The sequence below is a fragment of the Lolium perenne genome, chromosome 1, assembly GCF_019359855.2.
Source record: "Lolium perenne isolate Kyuss_39 chromosome 1, Kyuss_2.0, whole genome shotgun sequence".
In the NCBI taxonomy this organism is placed as follows: domain Eukaryota; kingdom Viridiplantae; phylum Streptophyta; class Magnoliopsida; order Poales; family Poaceae; genus Lolium; species Lolium perenne.
The window spans coordinates 265,579,850-265,596,871 of NC_067244.2; the positions used below are offsets into that span (position 1 = coordinate 265,579,850).

Here is a 17,022-nt window from a genome sequence, read left to right on the forward strand (position 1 = left end):
TGCTCAAAACAATATCGTAAGCGCCAATTACGGCAGCGGGTGTAAACTATTTGCCACATAGGGATTCCATTCCAGGGGAGCTGCGTGGAAGTTGCGTGGTAATGTGATGCTACATTTTGCTAAGTAAGGCCTTACTGTGTCCGTAGGTAGTGTCATGTAGACGTGATCCTTTCTGAGGAAGACCTCACTCAGTCAACCACCCACACAGATCCCCCACCTCCCCTTTACTATAAAATCCCCCACGCACCCAGATCCCCACCTCCGCGACTCAGTTCATTTCCCCAGTCTCACGCCACCAACACATCAAGGCAGCTTCGTTTCCTCACACCACTGCTTCAGACGGGGCGCCAGAGAGCCCCCAATCCACCCTCGCAAAGGAACAACATACAAGAGGAGGAGGAGGAGGAAGAGCAAGAGGGGGGCTATGGCGTCCTACGACAAGACCATCGCCACGGCGGCCTCGCTCGCGGCGTCGCTGATGCTGGTGCGGAGCCTCGCGAGCGAGCTGCTGCCATCCGAGGCGCGCGAGGCCCTCTCTGCAGCCCTCAACAGCCTTCGCTCCCGCCTGACGTGGCAGCACACCATCGTCGTCGAGGAGGTCGAGGGGTGGTCATACAACCACGTCTACCCTGCCGTCAAGGCCTACCTCGCTACGCGCGTCATCGACGCCGGTGCCAACATCGACATGCAGTGCCTGCGTGTCAGCAGCGCCAACAGCGGGCCTGAGAAGTTGGTCGTCAGCATGGCGACAGGGGAGGAGATGGCCGACGTGTACGAAGGGACGGAGTTCAGGTGGTGCCTCGTCACCCGTGAGGTCAAGGCCGACCCGAACGGCGGGGGCGGGGCCCGGGAGGTCAGGTCCTACAGGGTGAGCTTCCACAAGAAGCACAAGGAGAAGGCACTCAAAGAGTACCTCCCGTTCATCGTCGCCACGGCCAAGGCCATCAAGCAAGGGGAGAGGAGCCTCAACATATACATGAACGAGGATACGGACGACTGGGCCCCCATGGACCTCCAGCACCCCTCCACGTTCAGCACGCTCGCCATGGACCAGAAGCAGAAGCAGTCCATCATTGATGACCTTGACAGGTTCATAAAGAGGAAGGACTACTACAGGAGGATCGGTAAGGCGTGGAAGCGAGGGTACCTGTTGTACGGTCCACCGGGTACCGGCAAGTCCAGCCTCATCGCTGCCATAGCCAACCACCTCAGGTTCGACATATATGACCTTGAGCTGACTGGGGTTGAGTCCAACTCGGACCTTAGGAGGCTTCTTGTTGGGATGACCAACCGATCCATCCTCGTGGTTGAAGACATCGACTGTACCATCGAACTGATGCAACGGGAGGAGCAGGAGGAGGACAAGGAAAAATCCAAGTCCAAGTCCAATTCCAAAGAGAAAAAGAAGACAGAAGACAAGGTAACTTTGGAGTCAGAACACCTTCTATGTTTATATAAATATGTAAAACCTCTCCACTCCTTGATTCCAAAGATTCCTTGCCTATGCTGATAACAATTTGGTTGCTGTCTGCACAGGTAACATTATCCGGGCTGCTCAATTTTGTTGATGGCTTGTGGTCGACAAGTGGAGAGGAAAGGATCGTCGTCTTCACGACCAATTACAAGGAGCGTCTTGATCCAGCACTTTTGCGGCCTGGCAGGATGGACATGCACATCCACATGGGGTACTGCACCCCAGAGGCTTTCCGGATCCTCGTCAATAATTACCACGCCATCGAATACCATGCCAAGTATCCAGAGATCGAGGAGCTTATCAAGGAGGTGACTGTGACACCTGCAGAGGTCGCCGAGGTTCTGATGAGGAACGATGACACTGATGTTGCGCTCGATGATCTTGTCGAGCTCCTAAACACAAAGAAGAAAGATGCCAATGAGATCAAGATTGAAAACAAGCAGGTGGACGAGAAGAAAGATGCCAGTGAGATCAAGACTGAAAGCATGCAGGTGGACGAAAAGAAAGATTGTGATGGGACCAAGACTGAAAGTGTGCAGGCAGAGGAGAAAAATGATGACAAAGAGGTTGTGTTGAAAATGATTCATTCACAGAAGACGGAAGCAGTTAGGATTGCGGTACCATCTAGATAGGTCCTAGAGGAGGTCCATTGCAAAATATGCGATCGTTTTGGAAGATCCATTGCAAAATATGTGGTCATTTTGACTACTAATAACATCACGTTTTTGGGAGCAGTGCGGCGGACCGTTACTTCCCAATGTGCTTGTAAATAAATTTGCAAGTGCTGCTGCAACAAGAAGTTACATATATGCAACAGGCCATCTTATATAATACATTGGCCAGTAGAGCCAACTACAGAAGCTAGGACCTAGAACCAACTTCAGCCACTTCCCGTGTAGTTTGTCCATTATGTGATCTCAAAATTCTTTATCATTCATTTATATATTAACCCAACATTTGGAATTAAATCCCTGGAAAAAATTATCATTTACAAATACTCACACAGCTCTGAAGCATCAGATGACTGGATTTGAAACAAATCAAAAAAAAAAGCTGAAATCAAACCGAGGAGTGCTTGTACGGTTTCCGGCAGTTACTTTGCAATCAAACTAGACTAAGGGTTGTGATTAGAGGAACTAATCCCCTGTTTTTTGCTTTATAAAAGGGTAGTTTGTTTGTTGTAGTGTTTTGAGTTCTCCCCCTACCAAGAAAAAACATGACCTAGACCAGATAAAGTAATCTGATCACTTTCCCCAAACAGATGCCAGTAGCCACAGCCACTGAAGCGAGTCCCGCATATATATGTCAACTTCATTTCTTTTTCTAGCTATGCCCTATATAAATAACAGATGTCATACCTCACCTGACGACATAGACAGGTCTTCCTCCTTCCGTCCGCATCGACTGGAACGGAACGGAACACATCGACCTGAGCACAAGTGGACGAAGAAGAATCAGTAGACCACCAGGAAGGAAAACCTTCTTCTCGACTTCTCAAAAAAAAAAAACGAATTAGCTTTCAGGAAACTTGCCACGCACAACTCTTACGGACGTCACCTGCAAGATCCTGATTTGGTCCTCATGTCTAGCTGCCTGAGCCACTACTGTGGGACCGCGGAGATGGGCGTTTCGAGGAATGGAGCGTAGAGGTGGATTTAAGGGTTGACGATCTGCTCTGGTGATAGCTTGATGTTACAGGAGCACAGTATCGTCTTCAACTGAGTAGCAGACAAGCAAAGCAAGAAACGACCAATAAGACTGAAAGTTGCAACTGTTGAAAGGATTGCTAGCCAGAGATTGACAGTTGTTAGGGTACAGTCAATTGTGGTCTTGTTAACGTGCAGTAGAAGATCGAACTGTGACTCAAGTCATCCTCTAGCTACGGAGTGAATGCACAAAAGCAACGAGAGAAAATAAGTAAGACCAGACGTGCAGAAGATAACTCACATTCCAGTAGATCAATGTCTGAACTATGTTGTGTTGCCACCTGCAAGATAAACAAGGTGTATGTAACTCATAAGATGTAACTACTCAGACAAAATTAAGTCTTCATAATTCTGAGGGAAATACGAGAAACATACGAGAAAAAAGATATTTTTTTTTTGAAACTTACGAGAAAAAAGAAATGATCAGAAGAAACCGCAAGGCAAGCTCGACATTTGAACTAAGGAGGCTGAGTGTGGTGTTATTTGCATCCACTCAAAAACAGGGTTCTTCCAAGTATATTCCCTTAAAGAGAGAACAGAGAGCCAATATTGACCGCAGGGCAGTGGAGACTCAACAAACTACACAAATGAAATCCAGAGATAATTCTACAGATAATTACCTATAGAAAGATGAGTGGGCAAAATTACGCCTTGGTAATCTGGCAACATGATCAACTGCCCAACAGAACACAGGTAGTGCGGCAACTGTGAAAAGAGAAGATTGGAACTTGTAAACATATGTAAAAGTAAGGATGAAAGTTGGTGACCCTCAGGGTACCCTCTGCCCTCTTTAGTTCAATCAAATGAACTAAAATTTCAAAAAACACATCTCCTTTGAAAAGTTAGTTCATTTGAATTTACTAGGAGGGTACTCTAAGGGTCTGAAATCTGCATCACTATGTAAAAAAGCAGTAAAAAGATATCAGAATCATGAAAATGCCAGAGAAACATTGTATCTTACTCTTTAAATGCATCTGAGATGTGAGAAGCAACACAGAGAACATCAAACGGAAAAAGTCCTTGGCTCCAAGTATAGACTGCAACAAACAGATTGCAGGCATGTTCAACGCATTTGGTTTCTTCATGCAGATAAAACGGAGAATTAGATCAACATGTTCATCAGGGCAAGAAACACAGCTAAACAAAGAAGAACCACTCAAGGTTAAGGTTGGCAGGTATTTATCCCATAGGACTCTATACAAAGAAAATCCCAAGGAGAAGACTGTTCCCAGCAACGAAAGCTTGCATGCTCTGTCTGCAAGATGCTTTGGCAAAACAGGAACCATTCCCAGACCAGCAACAACCTGTACCTAACATATAGAAGTTCAAGCATGTCATGTTCAAGTATACACTACAGTGCCAAGGGTAGCATGACCAAGTTATCTACTCTCTCCGATTCATATTACTTCACACTAATATAGATGTATCTAGACACATTTTAATTGTAAATACATCTATTTAAGTGGCAAGTAATATGGATTGGAGGAAGTAACAGAAACCATTGTTATGGCCTTTTTAAGAAATGACTTTCCAATGCAGAATGAAGTTGTTGTTAAGGATAAGACTATGTCATTTCAGGTAGTCAACAAGGTTTGTTGTGATTATAGGAGGAAACGGAACCAAATAAACTTACTCTTTTCAGTGAGTATTGTTAGTGATGTATAGACCCCTTTACTGTATATTTCCAGTGTATGAGGGCTTCCCTGCATATTGTATCACCTGTACATGTATTGGCCTTTGGCCTACAGTGAATACTAGTTGCTCATTCACAACATGGTATCAGAGCTCTAGGTTTAGCTCTTTGCACGCTGCAACTCCGTGCTCGATCCGCGCCGCCGCCGATGATCTTTCCGGCCGCCGCTGCTCCACTTTCTTCTTCCTCTCATGTTCTAGTCGGGATTGAAGTCTTTCCCCATTTTCGTCGGGTTTGAGCTCCAAATCGAGCTCCTCCTCCAAGATCTCATCCGGCCATCTCCAGCCGGCCACGCTCCGGCTGCCACTGCCTCTGGCCGGCACTGCCCAGGCCGACTTCGTCCAGGCCGCGGCTGCCTCGGGCCGGCACTGCCCAGGCCGCTGCCGCCTCGTCCCGCCGGGCCGGCCCCGATCCGCCTGCAGCCGGCCCCGATCCGGCCGCCCTCAACCAGTCCGGCACCAGCCCGGCCTCCTCCGACCTGCTCCGGCCCCCGGCCGGTCCGCCCTAGCGCCGCCGGCCTACGAGTCGGCTCGCATCCGCAGCGCTGTCTGTACGTGAGTCCGCACCGGCTAGAGCCAGATCCAAAAAAAAAAGGTGAAGGAAGATGGCATCCTCTTCGTCTGGATATGTCAGTATTCCTCGGTGCCCAGTGATCTTTGATGGTACCAACTATGGGGAGTTTGCTGCTTTTATGCGCATCCACATGCGTGGTCTTCGGCTGTGGGGTGTTCTTACCGGCGAGGTCCCTTGTCCGCCGCATCCCCCTGCTCCTGTGCCTCCTACACCACCGCCAGTGCCACAGGCTTTCGCTGATGACGCTCCTCAGGCTGCTCAGGAGGCAGCCAAGTCTGCCGAGCTTGCTGCTGATGAGGCATACGAGCAGCAGGTACTTGCTTACTCAGAGGCTCTTGGTTCCTATCGGGATAGTCTGGCGGCTTTTACTCAGTGGTGTGATGAGGATGCCAGGGCTGCTGCTGTTCTTTCTCAGAGTGTTCAGCCACAGTTTGCTTCTGAGTTTATGGGTCTTGCTACTGTTGCTGAGATGTGGTCTCATCTTCGTCAGCGCTACCAGCCTTCTGGGGATTCTCTGTATTTATCTGTCTTGCGTCAGGAGCATGATCTTCAGCAGGGTGACTCTACTGTTGATGAGTTCTAGCTTGACTCCCTTCGCAGTGCTGTCTGTGGTACTTGCCAGTGTTGCCGGACAGTACGTTCAGATATGGATTTTCAGAGGATCCATGAGTTCCTGTCTCGACTTCGTCCAGAGTTTGAGCCCCGTCGTGCCCAGTTGTTTGCTCGGGGCCGTGTTCCTATCTCCGAGGTGCTGACTGAGCTTCGTGCTGAGGAGACTCGTCTACGTGGTGCTGGTCTACTTGGGACACCTTCTGTTCTTGCCGCTCGGTTTCCGGCTGCCCCTGCACCGCCGCTTCCACCCACACCAGCGCCTGTTGCTACTGGAGGAGCTCGCCCTTCTCGCGGTGGAGGTCGTCCTCGTCCTCCTCGTTTCTGCACTCACTGTCGGAGGCCTGGTCACCTTGAGTCTGACTGCTATTAGAAGCAGCGAGGAGTGCTTGCTCGTGCTCCACCTTCACCGCTCGTCACCACTGGCTTCACTGAGCAGGATATTGCGAGGCTTCAGCGCCTTCTTGCCTCCTCTGGCTCTGCTTCGACGGGCACTGCTGCCTCCGCGGCTGGTTCCTCTACAGTCAGGTACATCTTCGTGGGTTCTGGATTCTGGAGCTTCCTTTCACATGTCTCCTGATTCTTCCTCTCTTTCTTCTCTTCGCCCTCTTCCTCTTCCTGTCCGTGTTCTTACTGCCGATGGAACTTCTCTTCCTGTTGCTGGTCGTGGCATTCTTTCTACTCCCTCCTTTTCCGTTCCTGATGTTTCTCATGTTCCCCGTCTTACCATGAACTTGTTTTCCGCTGCTCAACTTGCTGATTCTGGTTGTCGGGTCATTCTTGATGTTGATTCTTGTTCTGTTCAGGACACTCACACTCGGGCACTGGTTGGGGCCGGCCCTCGGTGCCGTGACTCCCAGGGACTTTGGGAGCTTGACTGGCTTCATGTTCCTTCCTCCACCACTTCACCGACCGCACCACGTGTGCTTGCTGCTTCCACTCCCACCTCCTTTCAGCAGTGGCATCATCGTCTTGGTCATCTTTGTGGTTCTCGCTTGTCGTCTTTACTTCGTCGAGGTCTTCTGGGGCCTGTCTCAGGAGATGTCTCGCTTCAGGGTTGTCAGGGCTGTAGGCTTGGTCTTCGTCGAGGTCTATATCTCAGCGTCCTTTTGATTTGGTTCATTCTGATGTATGGGGCCCGGCTCCCTTTGCTTCCAAGGGGGGCCAACGCTGCTATGTTATTTTTATCGATGACTTCTCTCGCCACACTTGGATCTATTTTATGACTTCTCGCAGCGAGGTTCTCTCGATATATAAGCGTTTTGCTGCCATGGTCCATACTCAGTTTTCCACGCCTATTTGTGTGTTTCGGGCTGACTCCGCTGGTGAGTATATCTCCCAGCTGTTGCGTGGTTTTCTTGCTGAGCAGGGCACTCTTGCCCAGTTCTCCTGCCCTGGTGCCCATGCCCAAAATGGCGTGGCTGAGTGCAACCATCGCCACCTGCTTGAGACGGCTCGTGCGATGATGATCGCTGCCTCTCTTCCTCCTCACTTCTGGGCTGAGGCTGTGTCTATTTCCATCTATCTCATATTTCCAGTGTATAGACCCCTTTACTGTATATTTCAAGTGTATGAGGGCTTCCCTGCATATTGTATCACCTGTACATGTACTGGCCTTTGGCCTACAGTGAATACTAGTTGCTCATTCACAACAAGTATTACATAATTACACATGGATACACGGCATAAAAGGGTGGCTTGTTCCTTACCCAGACATTTATGCATTTATGGAGAAATGTATAGTTCGTGCATCACTGTGTAAAGGGTTTGCAGCCTTGCCTGTCTGGTGGTGATGGTGTTGGGGCAGCTGATCCCGAACTAAAGCCTAGACATGATATGAACTCATCAGTAAGACACAGTCTAGGAAATTGGTAGTGGCTAGTAAAAAACGTAGCATGGTTTACCTAATTTGCGAGCCCTAACACTCTCACTAGTTTAGATTGTTGCAACTAAGAGTGAGCTGCAGCCTATGGAGGTAGCGCACCCCAACCATGCTAAGAATGCCTCTATCATTTATAGATGGTTCATTTAGACAAAGCAACTAAGAGTGAGCCTGACGCCTTTCACACTGACGAAATAATGCAAGTTCAAAGGAGCTGGGAGCTCAAGATGCAGCAACAGGGAGAGCAGCAGATGGTAGTAGCAACGAGTTACATCACCTCCCTCTAACTAATTCAGCCGAAAACACTACCCTGTCTCAAAACAGAAAACAGGCATCAAGAACAGACCGTCGTCAAACTGCAGCTGCAGCCTACAGAGCTAGCGGACCCGAACCCTGGTCCTGCAATTGGTCGAACCCAGCCTCGATCCGTACAGTAAGCACGTCAGGTCCTAGGTACCAGGAATCTATGTGGGGAGCAGTTAAGCGAGCACGGAGGAGGGAGTGGGATCAGGAATTCAGGATGTTCTACTTTTTTGAGGAAACAGGAGGACTCTGCTGTGATTTTTTTTTATTGATTTTGGGTATAAAAATACAGGGTTATAGCACAAAAAGCTAAAAAAAGAAAACTAGCTATACAAGCCCTTAAAGCCACTTGGAAAACTAGAGAAAGCTAGACAAAACTCTGAACCCAAGATGCTAGACCTGCATAACTTTTCCTTTAAGCTATGTGAAGTAACAAAGCCATTTCATCTTTGAACTTTTTTCTACATCTGTAGATATTAGGAGGGATATTTTTGAAAATGTAATCATTTCGGGTTGTCCAAATTTCCCAGGAAACCAGCATAATAATGTCCATGGAGAAAGGCTGAGCAATCTTCTCTTTCAGGCTAACAAGGACATCTTGTACCGCAAAAGAAGCAGAGGCTGGAGCAGTCCAATCTGGACAGAGATATTGCCAACACATCCTTGCAAAAGGACATGTGAAGAAGAGATGATTTCTAGACTCCAGAACATCATCACCACACATGACACATGAGTAAGAAGGCATGAAAAATATTTTGTGTGAATCTTTATCCTTTTGTGCCAACCACAGAGAGGGGTACTTTTTGTGTGAATCTTTGTCCCTCCACAGACAATGCCTCATGTATTTCTCAGCTTCCTCAAGAACCCATTTATAGACTAATCTCAATGTGCTGCCACAATTGAAGTACATTGAACAGGAGGGCAGTGTTCTTTGAAAGGTCATGAGCAAAGGTAAGAAGATCTGTAGAACCAAGAGGCAAACCAAGATAATAGGTGGAAGGCAGGGTGCCGAGCTGGCACTGAAGAGCAGTAGTGAACAAAGCCACCCTTTCTTCAGAAATATCAATGGGGATTAGGTTTGACTCAGCATAGTTGACCTTGAGAGTTGAGACCAGTAGCTTGCCCAAAACGGTGGAGCAAGGATTTGAGGAAATGAATCTGATTAACGTCTGCTTTCATAATTATGAGCGTGTCATCCGCATATTGGGCAACCGGGAAGTCAGCAGTGGTCTAGTAGTGAGATGGCCTTGACGCATTGGTTCGTTTATTAAGGACTGATGAAGGAGAATAAATCAGGATGTACTACTCACGGCGTGGCGCTGGTAGAGTTTGCGTCTGAAGTGGGCGAGGACCTCGGGCTTGGCGGCCAGGTGTGGCGGCACGAAAGAGTCGGACCACAGTAGGTCGCCGCCGCCCGCTTCCGCTGCCATCGCGCTTCCTTGCTTGCGCCGGTGGTCTTTGGAGCGGTTGTGGGTTTGAGACGACGGCGACGGTGGAGAGAATGGCTGAGGGGAAATTTAGGAGGCGGCGATTTGGTGCGACCGCCGCGCGCACCGGAAGACTCGCCGGTCGCTGCCGCTCTTCACTTTGGTGAGCCTGGAATACGACTGGACCAACGCAAAGTGCTGGTGCTTTTTTATTTTCACTTCTGCGAAATAAGAAAATGGAAGCTAAGTATAGACAGCACCAGGGAGTGAAGAAACTATGAACGAATTTGCTTTTTCACATACGAAGTACTCCCTCTATCCCTAAATAATATACTGTATAATTTTAGTTACATCTTAGTTTTTTCTTTTGAAAGGGGCCAAAAGCTTTAGCCCATTTGATTAATTGAGAAGAGTTCTTTTGCATGAAAGTGAAGGCAAAATACAACGGGAATAGTCTCCCGGCATCAAATCACTCGGATTTTTCGCTCCCACGATTACCCAATGGCGAGCCTCTTTCTTGATATGGTCGAGGATGATCGAAAGAGGGGCATGTTTGTTATGAAAAACTCTTGCGTTACACTCGTTTTAAATTTCCCAGTAGATGAGTAATGTGAGAGAAGACGACGCGTTGCCGTTTGTAGTTGAGTCAGTCATCTTGAAGCACCAACTATCAATTGAGAGGCCCGTCCTTTGTTGGACTGGACATCAATAATATGTAATCCGGCACACACAGCGTATGCGCGTTGAACCTCAAAGGCGCATGGTGTATCGGCAATTGACAAGTAAGTGTATTTTGCCTTTAGTTACATCACTAATCCCGTTGTTGGACTCATGGACTGAACCCCAAAGGCGCCTTTAGTTACATCACTAAATCAGGAGATGATAGCCCCGTCACTTTCCCCTTTCTCGTGAACAGTAGAGAAAGGCGATTTCTGGGCGATCCCGTCTCTTCCCCGCGCTCGCCGGTGAGCCGGGGGTTCTCTCCCCCTCCGCCGGCCGCTCCGGCGGCGGGAGGGTGGGGGAACCCCGGATCTCGGCCTGTGTATAGCGTAGGGTTAGTTAGGGTTCCGGCCGACGGCGTCATGGAGGTGGTGGTGCTGGCGGTTAGGAGTGTGGTGTCGGCGTGCTTCCCCTCCTGCGACGGTGTCCTTCGGGACCTCGTCGTGGCGCGCGCGACTTCCGGTGGCCGGGGATCTGCGGATTCTTCGGCCTGTATAGTCTCCGTGCGTGGTCCCTGTGCCGGAGGCGGCGACCATGCTTTGGAGTTTTGGTCTCCTGGTTCCCGCTCCGCGACGACGAGGTTGGCTCCGTCCTCGCCGTGGAACCTGGGAGTTCTGCTTTGCAGGTGGAGTGACTCTGGATCTTCCTCTCTCTCGCCGGCTGGTGAGAGAGTTGACCTGGTGGTGCCCCGTTCCCCTTCTTCTCCGTCGTGCTGGTACGAAGAGACCGAGAGTGACGACTTCCCGTCCGCGTGGATATCGCCGGAGACAAGCTTGCTGGCTCCAGGAGGGAGCGGCGGAGGCGATGCGGCGGCGCGTCCTTGCTCCGCGTCGGAGGTTGCAGGGGGCGGCTTCTCCAAGGACCCGTCTGTAATTTTCGGTTTCTTTGGGGGTGTGTTGTACTGCCGTGTTTGATAATAGATCTGGGGTGTTCTTCGCAAAAAAAAAAAAAATAGTTACATCACTAAATCCGTTGGGGTTTAGTCCACGTGCAAAGGCACTTTGTTGGACTGAAACCCAAAGATGCGTGGTGTACCCGCAATTGACAAGTAAGTGAATGTGTTCGGTGCTCTCTTACAAAGAAATTATGAAATTTAGAATATTATACAAATATCAATAGAATCGACATAAAGTATGTTTTCTCAATATATCTACTCAATATTAAAGGCATAGACATGCACACGGTCGCACATACCGACCCGAGCACACAAGTCGAAGAAAAATATGGTGAACACAGAGCACATGCGCCTGCATCCATTTGTTTTTTCCCTATCCTTTCTGTTCTACCTCTGTTCCAGGAAAAAAAAAATTTCTTATTCGTGCAGCTTTCGAGAAAACTAGTAGTAAGCTTCCAGGAAAATTGCCGCGCACAACTCTCTACTCGGCCTTGCGGAGAAAAGGCGGTTCAGTTCCTGATCCAACCTGGCGGCACAACACAAGCAAAGTGCGCACCACTTTCCCCCCGAAGAACGCTTTACCATTCTGGAGCTCCATCAGAAACGAGTCCTAAAGTTGTCAACGAAAATAACTTGGCTCCAAAACGTGTGATTCCGAGGATAAAAGCGTGCAATTCATTTAGTGGATGAATAATATCAACGCTGGGGAATGGAAGCGAGGGTACCTGCTGAATTAGTTTGTGTGGAAGTCAGCAGGAAAAAAGTGGAACGATTCCAGGCAAACTTGGATGCCAAGGAAGCAGAGTCTGCACCGCTTTCCCCCCGAGGCCGCTTTACGAATCTGGAGCAATATCTGAAACGAAACGTATGATATGTGGTAGTTAGCACAGAGCCAAAGAACCAATAAGCTACAGCCCGGAACGACGAAACGAGTGAATCAAAAGACAAAACATAGTACTGTACTTCGGTGACCGCGAAGACACGGTAGCATCGCCCATCAAAAAATCGCATGTTACCAAGTGACAATTACAAGACTGTATCAACAATCTAAAACTAGTACCATACGGATAATATTCCAGGAGAATTATTACCTACTAGAAGACTATAGTACATACCTTTTTTTTTGGAGTAAACATACCTTTTGCTCAGTAATTAATTAGCGAAGAAACATGTGCCGAAAACATTATACTGATCAATTTAACCGATGGAAGTTGCTTCGTACCGTGATGCTAATAGGTTTTGCTAAGTAAGGCCTTGCTGGCTGCATCTGTATGAGTGGGGTTTGGAAGACCATATTCGGGCCCGTTCCTTTCAGAGGAAGACACAACTCAGTCAACCACCCACCCCACACTTTAGCGCCTATAAAATCCCACCACACACACCCTCATTCCCTCAGGCCACTGCTCCATATCAGGAGCACGGAGCAACAGAACAGAGGCCCCAACCCAGTACCCACCCTCCCTCACACATATACACACAAAAACAAGTTCACAAGAGCCATGGCGTCCTATGACAAGACCATGGCGACAGCGGCCTCCCTCGCCGCATCCCTGATGCTGGTGCGGGGCCTCGCGAACGAGCTGCTGCCGTCCGAGGTGCGGGAGGCGCTCTCCGCGGCCCTCAACAGCCTGCGGTCGCGCCTGACGTGGCAGCACACCATCGTGGTCGAGGAGAAAGAGGGGTGGTCCTACAACAACGTCTACAGCGCTGTCAAGGCCTACCTCGCCACGCGCGTCGGAGCCGGCGCCAACATCGGCATGCAGCGCCTGCGGGTCAGCAGCACCGATAGTGAGGCTGAGAAGATGGTCGTCAGCATGGAGGCGGGGGAGGAGATGCCCGACGTGTACGGAGGGGCGGAGTTCAGGTGGTGTCTAGTGACTCGTGAGGTTAAGGGCGACCCGGAGAGTGGCACCGGGGCGCATGAGGTCAGATCATACGAGGTGAGTTTCCACAAGAGGCACAAGGAGAAGGCGCTCAAGGAGTACCTCCCGTTCATCGTCGCCACGGCCAAGGCCATATGGGACGGGGAGAGGAGCTTGAGTATTTACATGAACCAGTACTCGGACGACTGGGCCCCCATGGACCTCCAGCACCCCTCCACATTCAGCACACTCGCCATGGACCGGAAGCAGAAGCAGTCCATCATCGATGACCTTGACAGGTTCACAAAGAGGAAAGACTACTACAGGAGGATCGGTAAGGCGTGGAAGCGAGGGTACCTGCTGTACGGTCCGCCGGGTACCGGCAAGTCCAGCCTCATCGCCGCAATAGCCAACCACCTCAGGTTCGACATATATGACCTTGACTTGACTGGGGTCGAATCCAACTCGGACCTCCGGAAGCTTCTTATCGGCATGAACAACCGATCCATTCTCGTGGTTGAAGATGTCGATTGTACCATTGAGCTGAAGGAGCGGGAGGAACATGATGAAGATGAGGAACATGCAAAGTCCAGTTCGACAGGAAAGAAGTCAGAAGAAAAGGTACCTTTGAAGTCAGAATACCTTCCACACATATACGAACCTCTCTACTCAATTTCTCAGATATCCTTGTCTATGCTGATGACAATTTGTTTGCTGTCTGCACAGGTGACGTTATCCGGGCTGCTAAATTTTGTTGATGGCTTGTGGTCGACAAGTGGGGAGGAAAAGATCATCATCTTCACGACCAATTACAAGGAGCGTCTTGATCCGGCACTCTTGCGGCCCGGCAGGATGGACATGCACATCCACATGGGGTACTGCACCCTGGAGGCTTTCCGGATCCTTGCCAACAACTACCATGCCATCGACTCCCATGCCACATATCCAGAGATCGAGGAGCTGATCAAGGAGGTGAATGTGACGCCTGCAGAGGTTGCCGAGGTTCTAATGAGGAATGACGACACTGATGTTGCGCTCCATGATCTAGTTGAGCTCCTAAACTCTAAAAAGAAAGATGCCGTTGAGATCAAGACTGAAAACAAACACGCTGATGAGAAGAAAGATGCCAATGCGATCAAGACTGAAAGTATGCAGGTGGACGAAACGAAAGATGGCGATGAGATCAAGACTGAAAGTTTGAGGTAGAGGAGAAAAAAGATGACAAAGAGGTTGTGTTGAAGAATGATTCCTTCACAAAAGACTGAAGCAGTTAGGAGTGCAGAAGCTAACAGTGACCAGAGTGTGTGTACTATATAGATAGGTCCTACAGGGGATCCATTGCAAAATATGTGATCATTTTGGGAGATCCACTGCAAAATTGTGATCATTTTGACTACTAATAACATTAGGTTTTTTGGAACAGTCAGGCGCACCATTACTAACCAGAGTGTGCTTCTAAATAATTTTGTAAGTACTGTTGCAACAAGAAGTTATATATGTGAATATCCTGTATAAGACATTGGCCAGTAGAGCCAACTACAAAAGAACCAACTTCAGCAAATTTTTGCGTAGTTTGTCCATTATGTGATCTCAAATTCTGTACCATTCATTTATATTCACCCTAGATTTGGAATTGAAGTCCACAGAAAAAATATCATTTCCAAATCCTCACGCAGCACAGCAGAATCGGATGACTGGATTTGAAACAAAAATAAGCTGAAATCTAACTGAAGAGTGCTTGCATGCTTTCCGGCTTACTTTGCATGAAAATCAAAGCATACTAATGGCTGTGATTAGAGGAACTAATCCCCTGTTTTGTTTAACAAAAGGGTACATCCTCACCCCTCCAAAAAAGGTGACCCAAACAAGATAAAGTAAGCTGATCACTTTCCCCAACCAGATACCAGCCACTGGAGTAAATCACGCGTATATATGGCAACTTTATATATGGATTATATTTTTTCAGCTACACCCAATAAATAATAGCTGTAACATACTTCAACTGACGACGTCGACCGGTCTTCCTCATTTCGTCCACGTACGTGAGCATGGAATTTCAGCGTCAGACAATGCGGAACAGAACACACTGACCTGAGCACAAGTGGAAGCAGAAGACGAACCAGTAGGCCACCAGGAAGGAAACCTTCTCCACTTTTCAAGAAAACTAATGAGCTTCCAGGAAACTTGCCGCTCACTACTCCTCCCATGCCTGGGAAAAAAAGTGGTACAACTCCTGATCAAACTTGGTTGCCAGTTTAGCGAATTAAGAAAGAGGGGGTGGGGCGGGGGAGCGGGGAGGGACTTTATTTTTAATGAACATAACAGCGACTAACGGAACTTTGGAATGAGATCTGACAAACATAAAAATATGGAAGTGCTCTTGTTGGTATCCACTCTAGCAGTGGGATTTTCACAACCAGTACAATTTGGGTGCCATGTAGCAAACTATACCTGGTCTAATTATGTTTAGTTTGGTACATACATTTAAGAGAAAAGAAAGCAACAAGAAAAGTTGCAACTCACCAGCTTCAGCCAGACTGTCAGAAGTATATACCCCGTGTACCAAATGTAGAAAACTGAAACATCGTATATGCAAATTTGGGTGCCATGTAGCAAACATACATTTAAGAGAAAACTGAAGCAATAAGAACTTTGCCAGATTGCAAATCAAAGCTAGAAGGTGAGTTCTCTCACAACTCATATAGGCAAATGAATCTCTAGACGCAGCAATAATAGTTGATATGATGCTAAATCCAACAACGAAAGCAAGCAGATCTAAGAGAAAAAAATTCGACAAGTAAGCCCAAAAATTAAAAAATACACGCTTTGTTTACGAACGACGTTAACAGTCCAATAACGATCTCTAAATAATCATTACTGTTGGATTTTAATCCACCTGCTAGTGGCATCCAGGTGATGGAAAACAACATGGCACGCCCGACTGAGATTGGAAAAATAAGACCTGGCAAGCGCGAGGCGCCATGCCCAGAGATTAGTGAGGTGAATGACAAATTCTGGCACGATGCAGACGACAAAGACGACGAAGCCACGATGCTAGGAACTTTTACATTGCGACGATATGACAGGACCGAATTAAATAAATTGCATGAGGGGAGATTTCTTCAGTGAGGAATTGATGCAAACACGTGAAGCACAACGGTCATATCATGAGATGCCCGAGGGGTAAATGTGACTGAAATTGGTCCGTAGTGAACCAGAATGATCGGGATCTCATCATCCACGGCGGACACGAGTTACCCTGGGCGGCGGACAGGGAGGGATTGATATGAGATACCTCGCATCGTTGCTGGTGGCCGGTGACGATCCACTGGAGCCGACAGTCGTCGTGGACGAACCTGATGCTGCCGCGGCATGGCGCAGCAGGCGGCAGATGCGGTACTCATCCTCGTCTTCCTCCGCGGAGAACATGGCCTCGTCGGAGACGTCGGCAGCGGCCATTGGCTTCCAGTCGTCTGGAGCGCGGCAAAGCGGAGGTAGACTAAAACATGGCGACTGGGAGTGTGGAGATAAATTCCATCTAATTCAATAACTAATCAACGAGCTGCTGTGGTGTAGTGGTTATCACGTCAGTCTTACACACTGAAGGTCTCCAGTTCGATCCTGGGCAGCAGCATATATTTTTCTATTTCAGCTGGCAACTTTTATTCTGGATTTTTTTCTCTCTCTTTATCAGCTAACTAACTTTACAGTAAATCCATGCTACACAGATATTGCAGAAGAAAAAACTGCACATACATACTCCATCTTGTCTGATATTATAAAATGTTAACATCCAACATCCAGTATAACTCAAACTGTACTTAATGGACACCTAGTCTTTCACTTCACCTGCTATAGCATCACCGAGAGATAGCGAG

General features: G+C 48.4%; 3 protein-coding genes and 1 non-coding gene across 11 annotated transcripts; 3 read left to right on the forward strand and 1 right to left on the reverse strand.

Annotated features, from left to right (window-relative positions):
* The first annotated feature begins 305 nt into the window (after positions 1–305).
* On the forward strand, positions 306–14,566 carry LOC127327854 (AAA-ATPase At3g50940). The gene is made up of 3 exons (XM_051354657.2): positions 306–1,420; positions 1,537–2,091; positions 14,426–14,566. Exons 1-3 carry the CDS (start codon positions 425–427, stop codon positions 14,459–14,461), a joined length of 1,587 nt encoding a protein of 528 aa, XP_051210617.1. The 5' UTR covers positions 306–424; the 3' UTR covers positions 14,462–14,566.
* Positions 1,426–16,526, reverse strand: LOC127327856 (uncharacterized). 8 transcript variants are annotated; one of them, XR_007868797.2, is made up of 10 exons: positions 13,770–13,899; positions 13,502–13,687; positions 12,008–12,135; positions 4,142–4,217; positions 3,801–3,885; positions 3,588–3,703; positions 3,422–3,461; positions 3,032–3,192; positions 2,838–2,903; positions 1,426–1,866 (listed from the first exon to the last, which is right to left on the reverse strand). XR_007868797.2 is itself a non-coding variant. In XM_071825034.1 (8 exons), exons 1-6 carry the CDS (start codon positions 16,516–16,518, stop codon positions 3,130–3,132), a joined length of 504 nt encoding a protein of 167 aa, XP_071681135.1. In that variant the 5' UTR covers positions 16,519–16,526; the 3' UTR covers positions 1,426–1,866; positions 2,838–2,903; positions 3,032–3,129. The 8 variants fall into 8 exon arrangements, 5 of the variants coding, with proteins under 5 accessions (XP_071681135.1, XP_071681133.1, XP_071681132.1 ...); XM_071825034.1 differs by lacking the exons at positions 3,588–3,703; positions 3,801–3,885; positions 13,502–13,687; positions 13,770–13,899 and adding exons at positions 15,236–15,353; positions 16,440–16,526; XM_071825032.1 differs by lacking the exons at positions 3,588–3,703; positions 13,502–13,687; positions 13,770–13,899 and adding an exon at positions 15,142–15,225 and having other exon boundaries at positions 4,142–4,490.
* LOC127327858 (AAA-ATPase At3g50940) lies at positions 12,698–14,566 on the forward strand. The gene is made up of 2 exons (XM_051354666.2): positions 12,698–13,765; positions 13,871–14,566. Exons 1-2 carry the CDS (start codon positions 12,782–12,784, stop codon positions 14,348–14,350), a joined length of 1,464 nt encoding a protein of 487 aa, XP_051210626.2. The 5' UTR covers positions 12,698–12,781; the 3' UTR covers positions 14,351–14,566.
* A 179-nt stretch (positions 16,527–16,705) lies between the features above and the next one.
* TRNAV-UAC (transfer RNA valine (anticodon UAC)) lies at positions 16,706–16,778 on the forward strand. The gene has a single exon. It is a non-coding gene; the product is annotated as a tRNA-Val (tRNA).
* Positions 16,779–17,022: the final 244 nt, after the last annotated feature.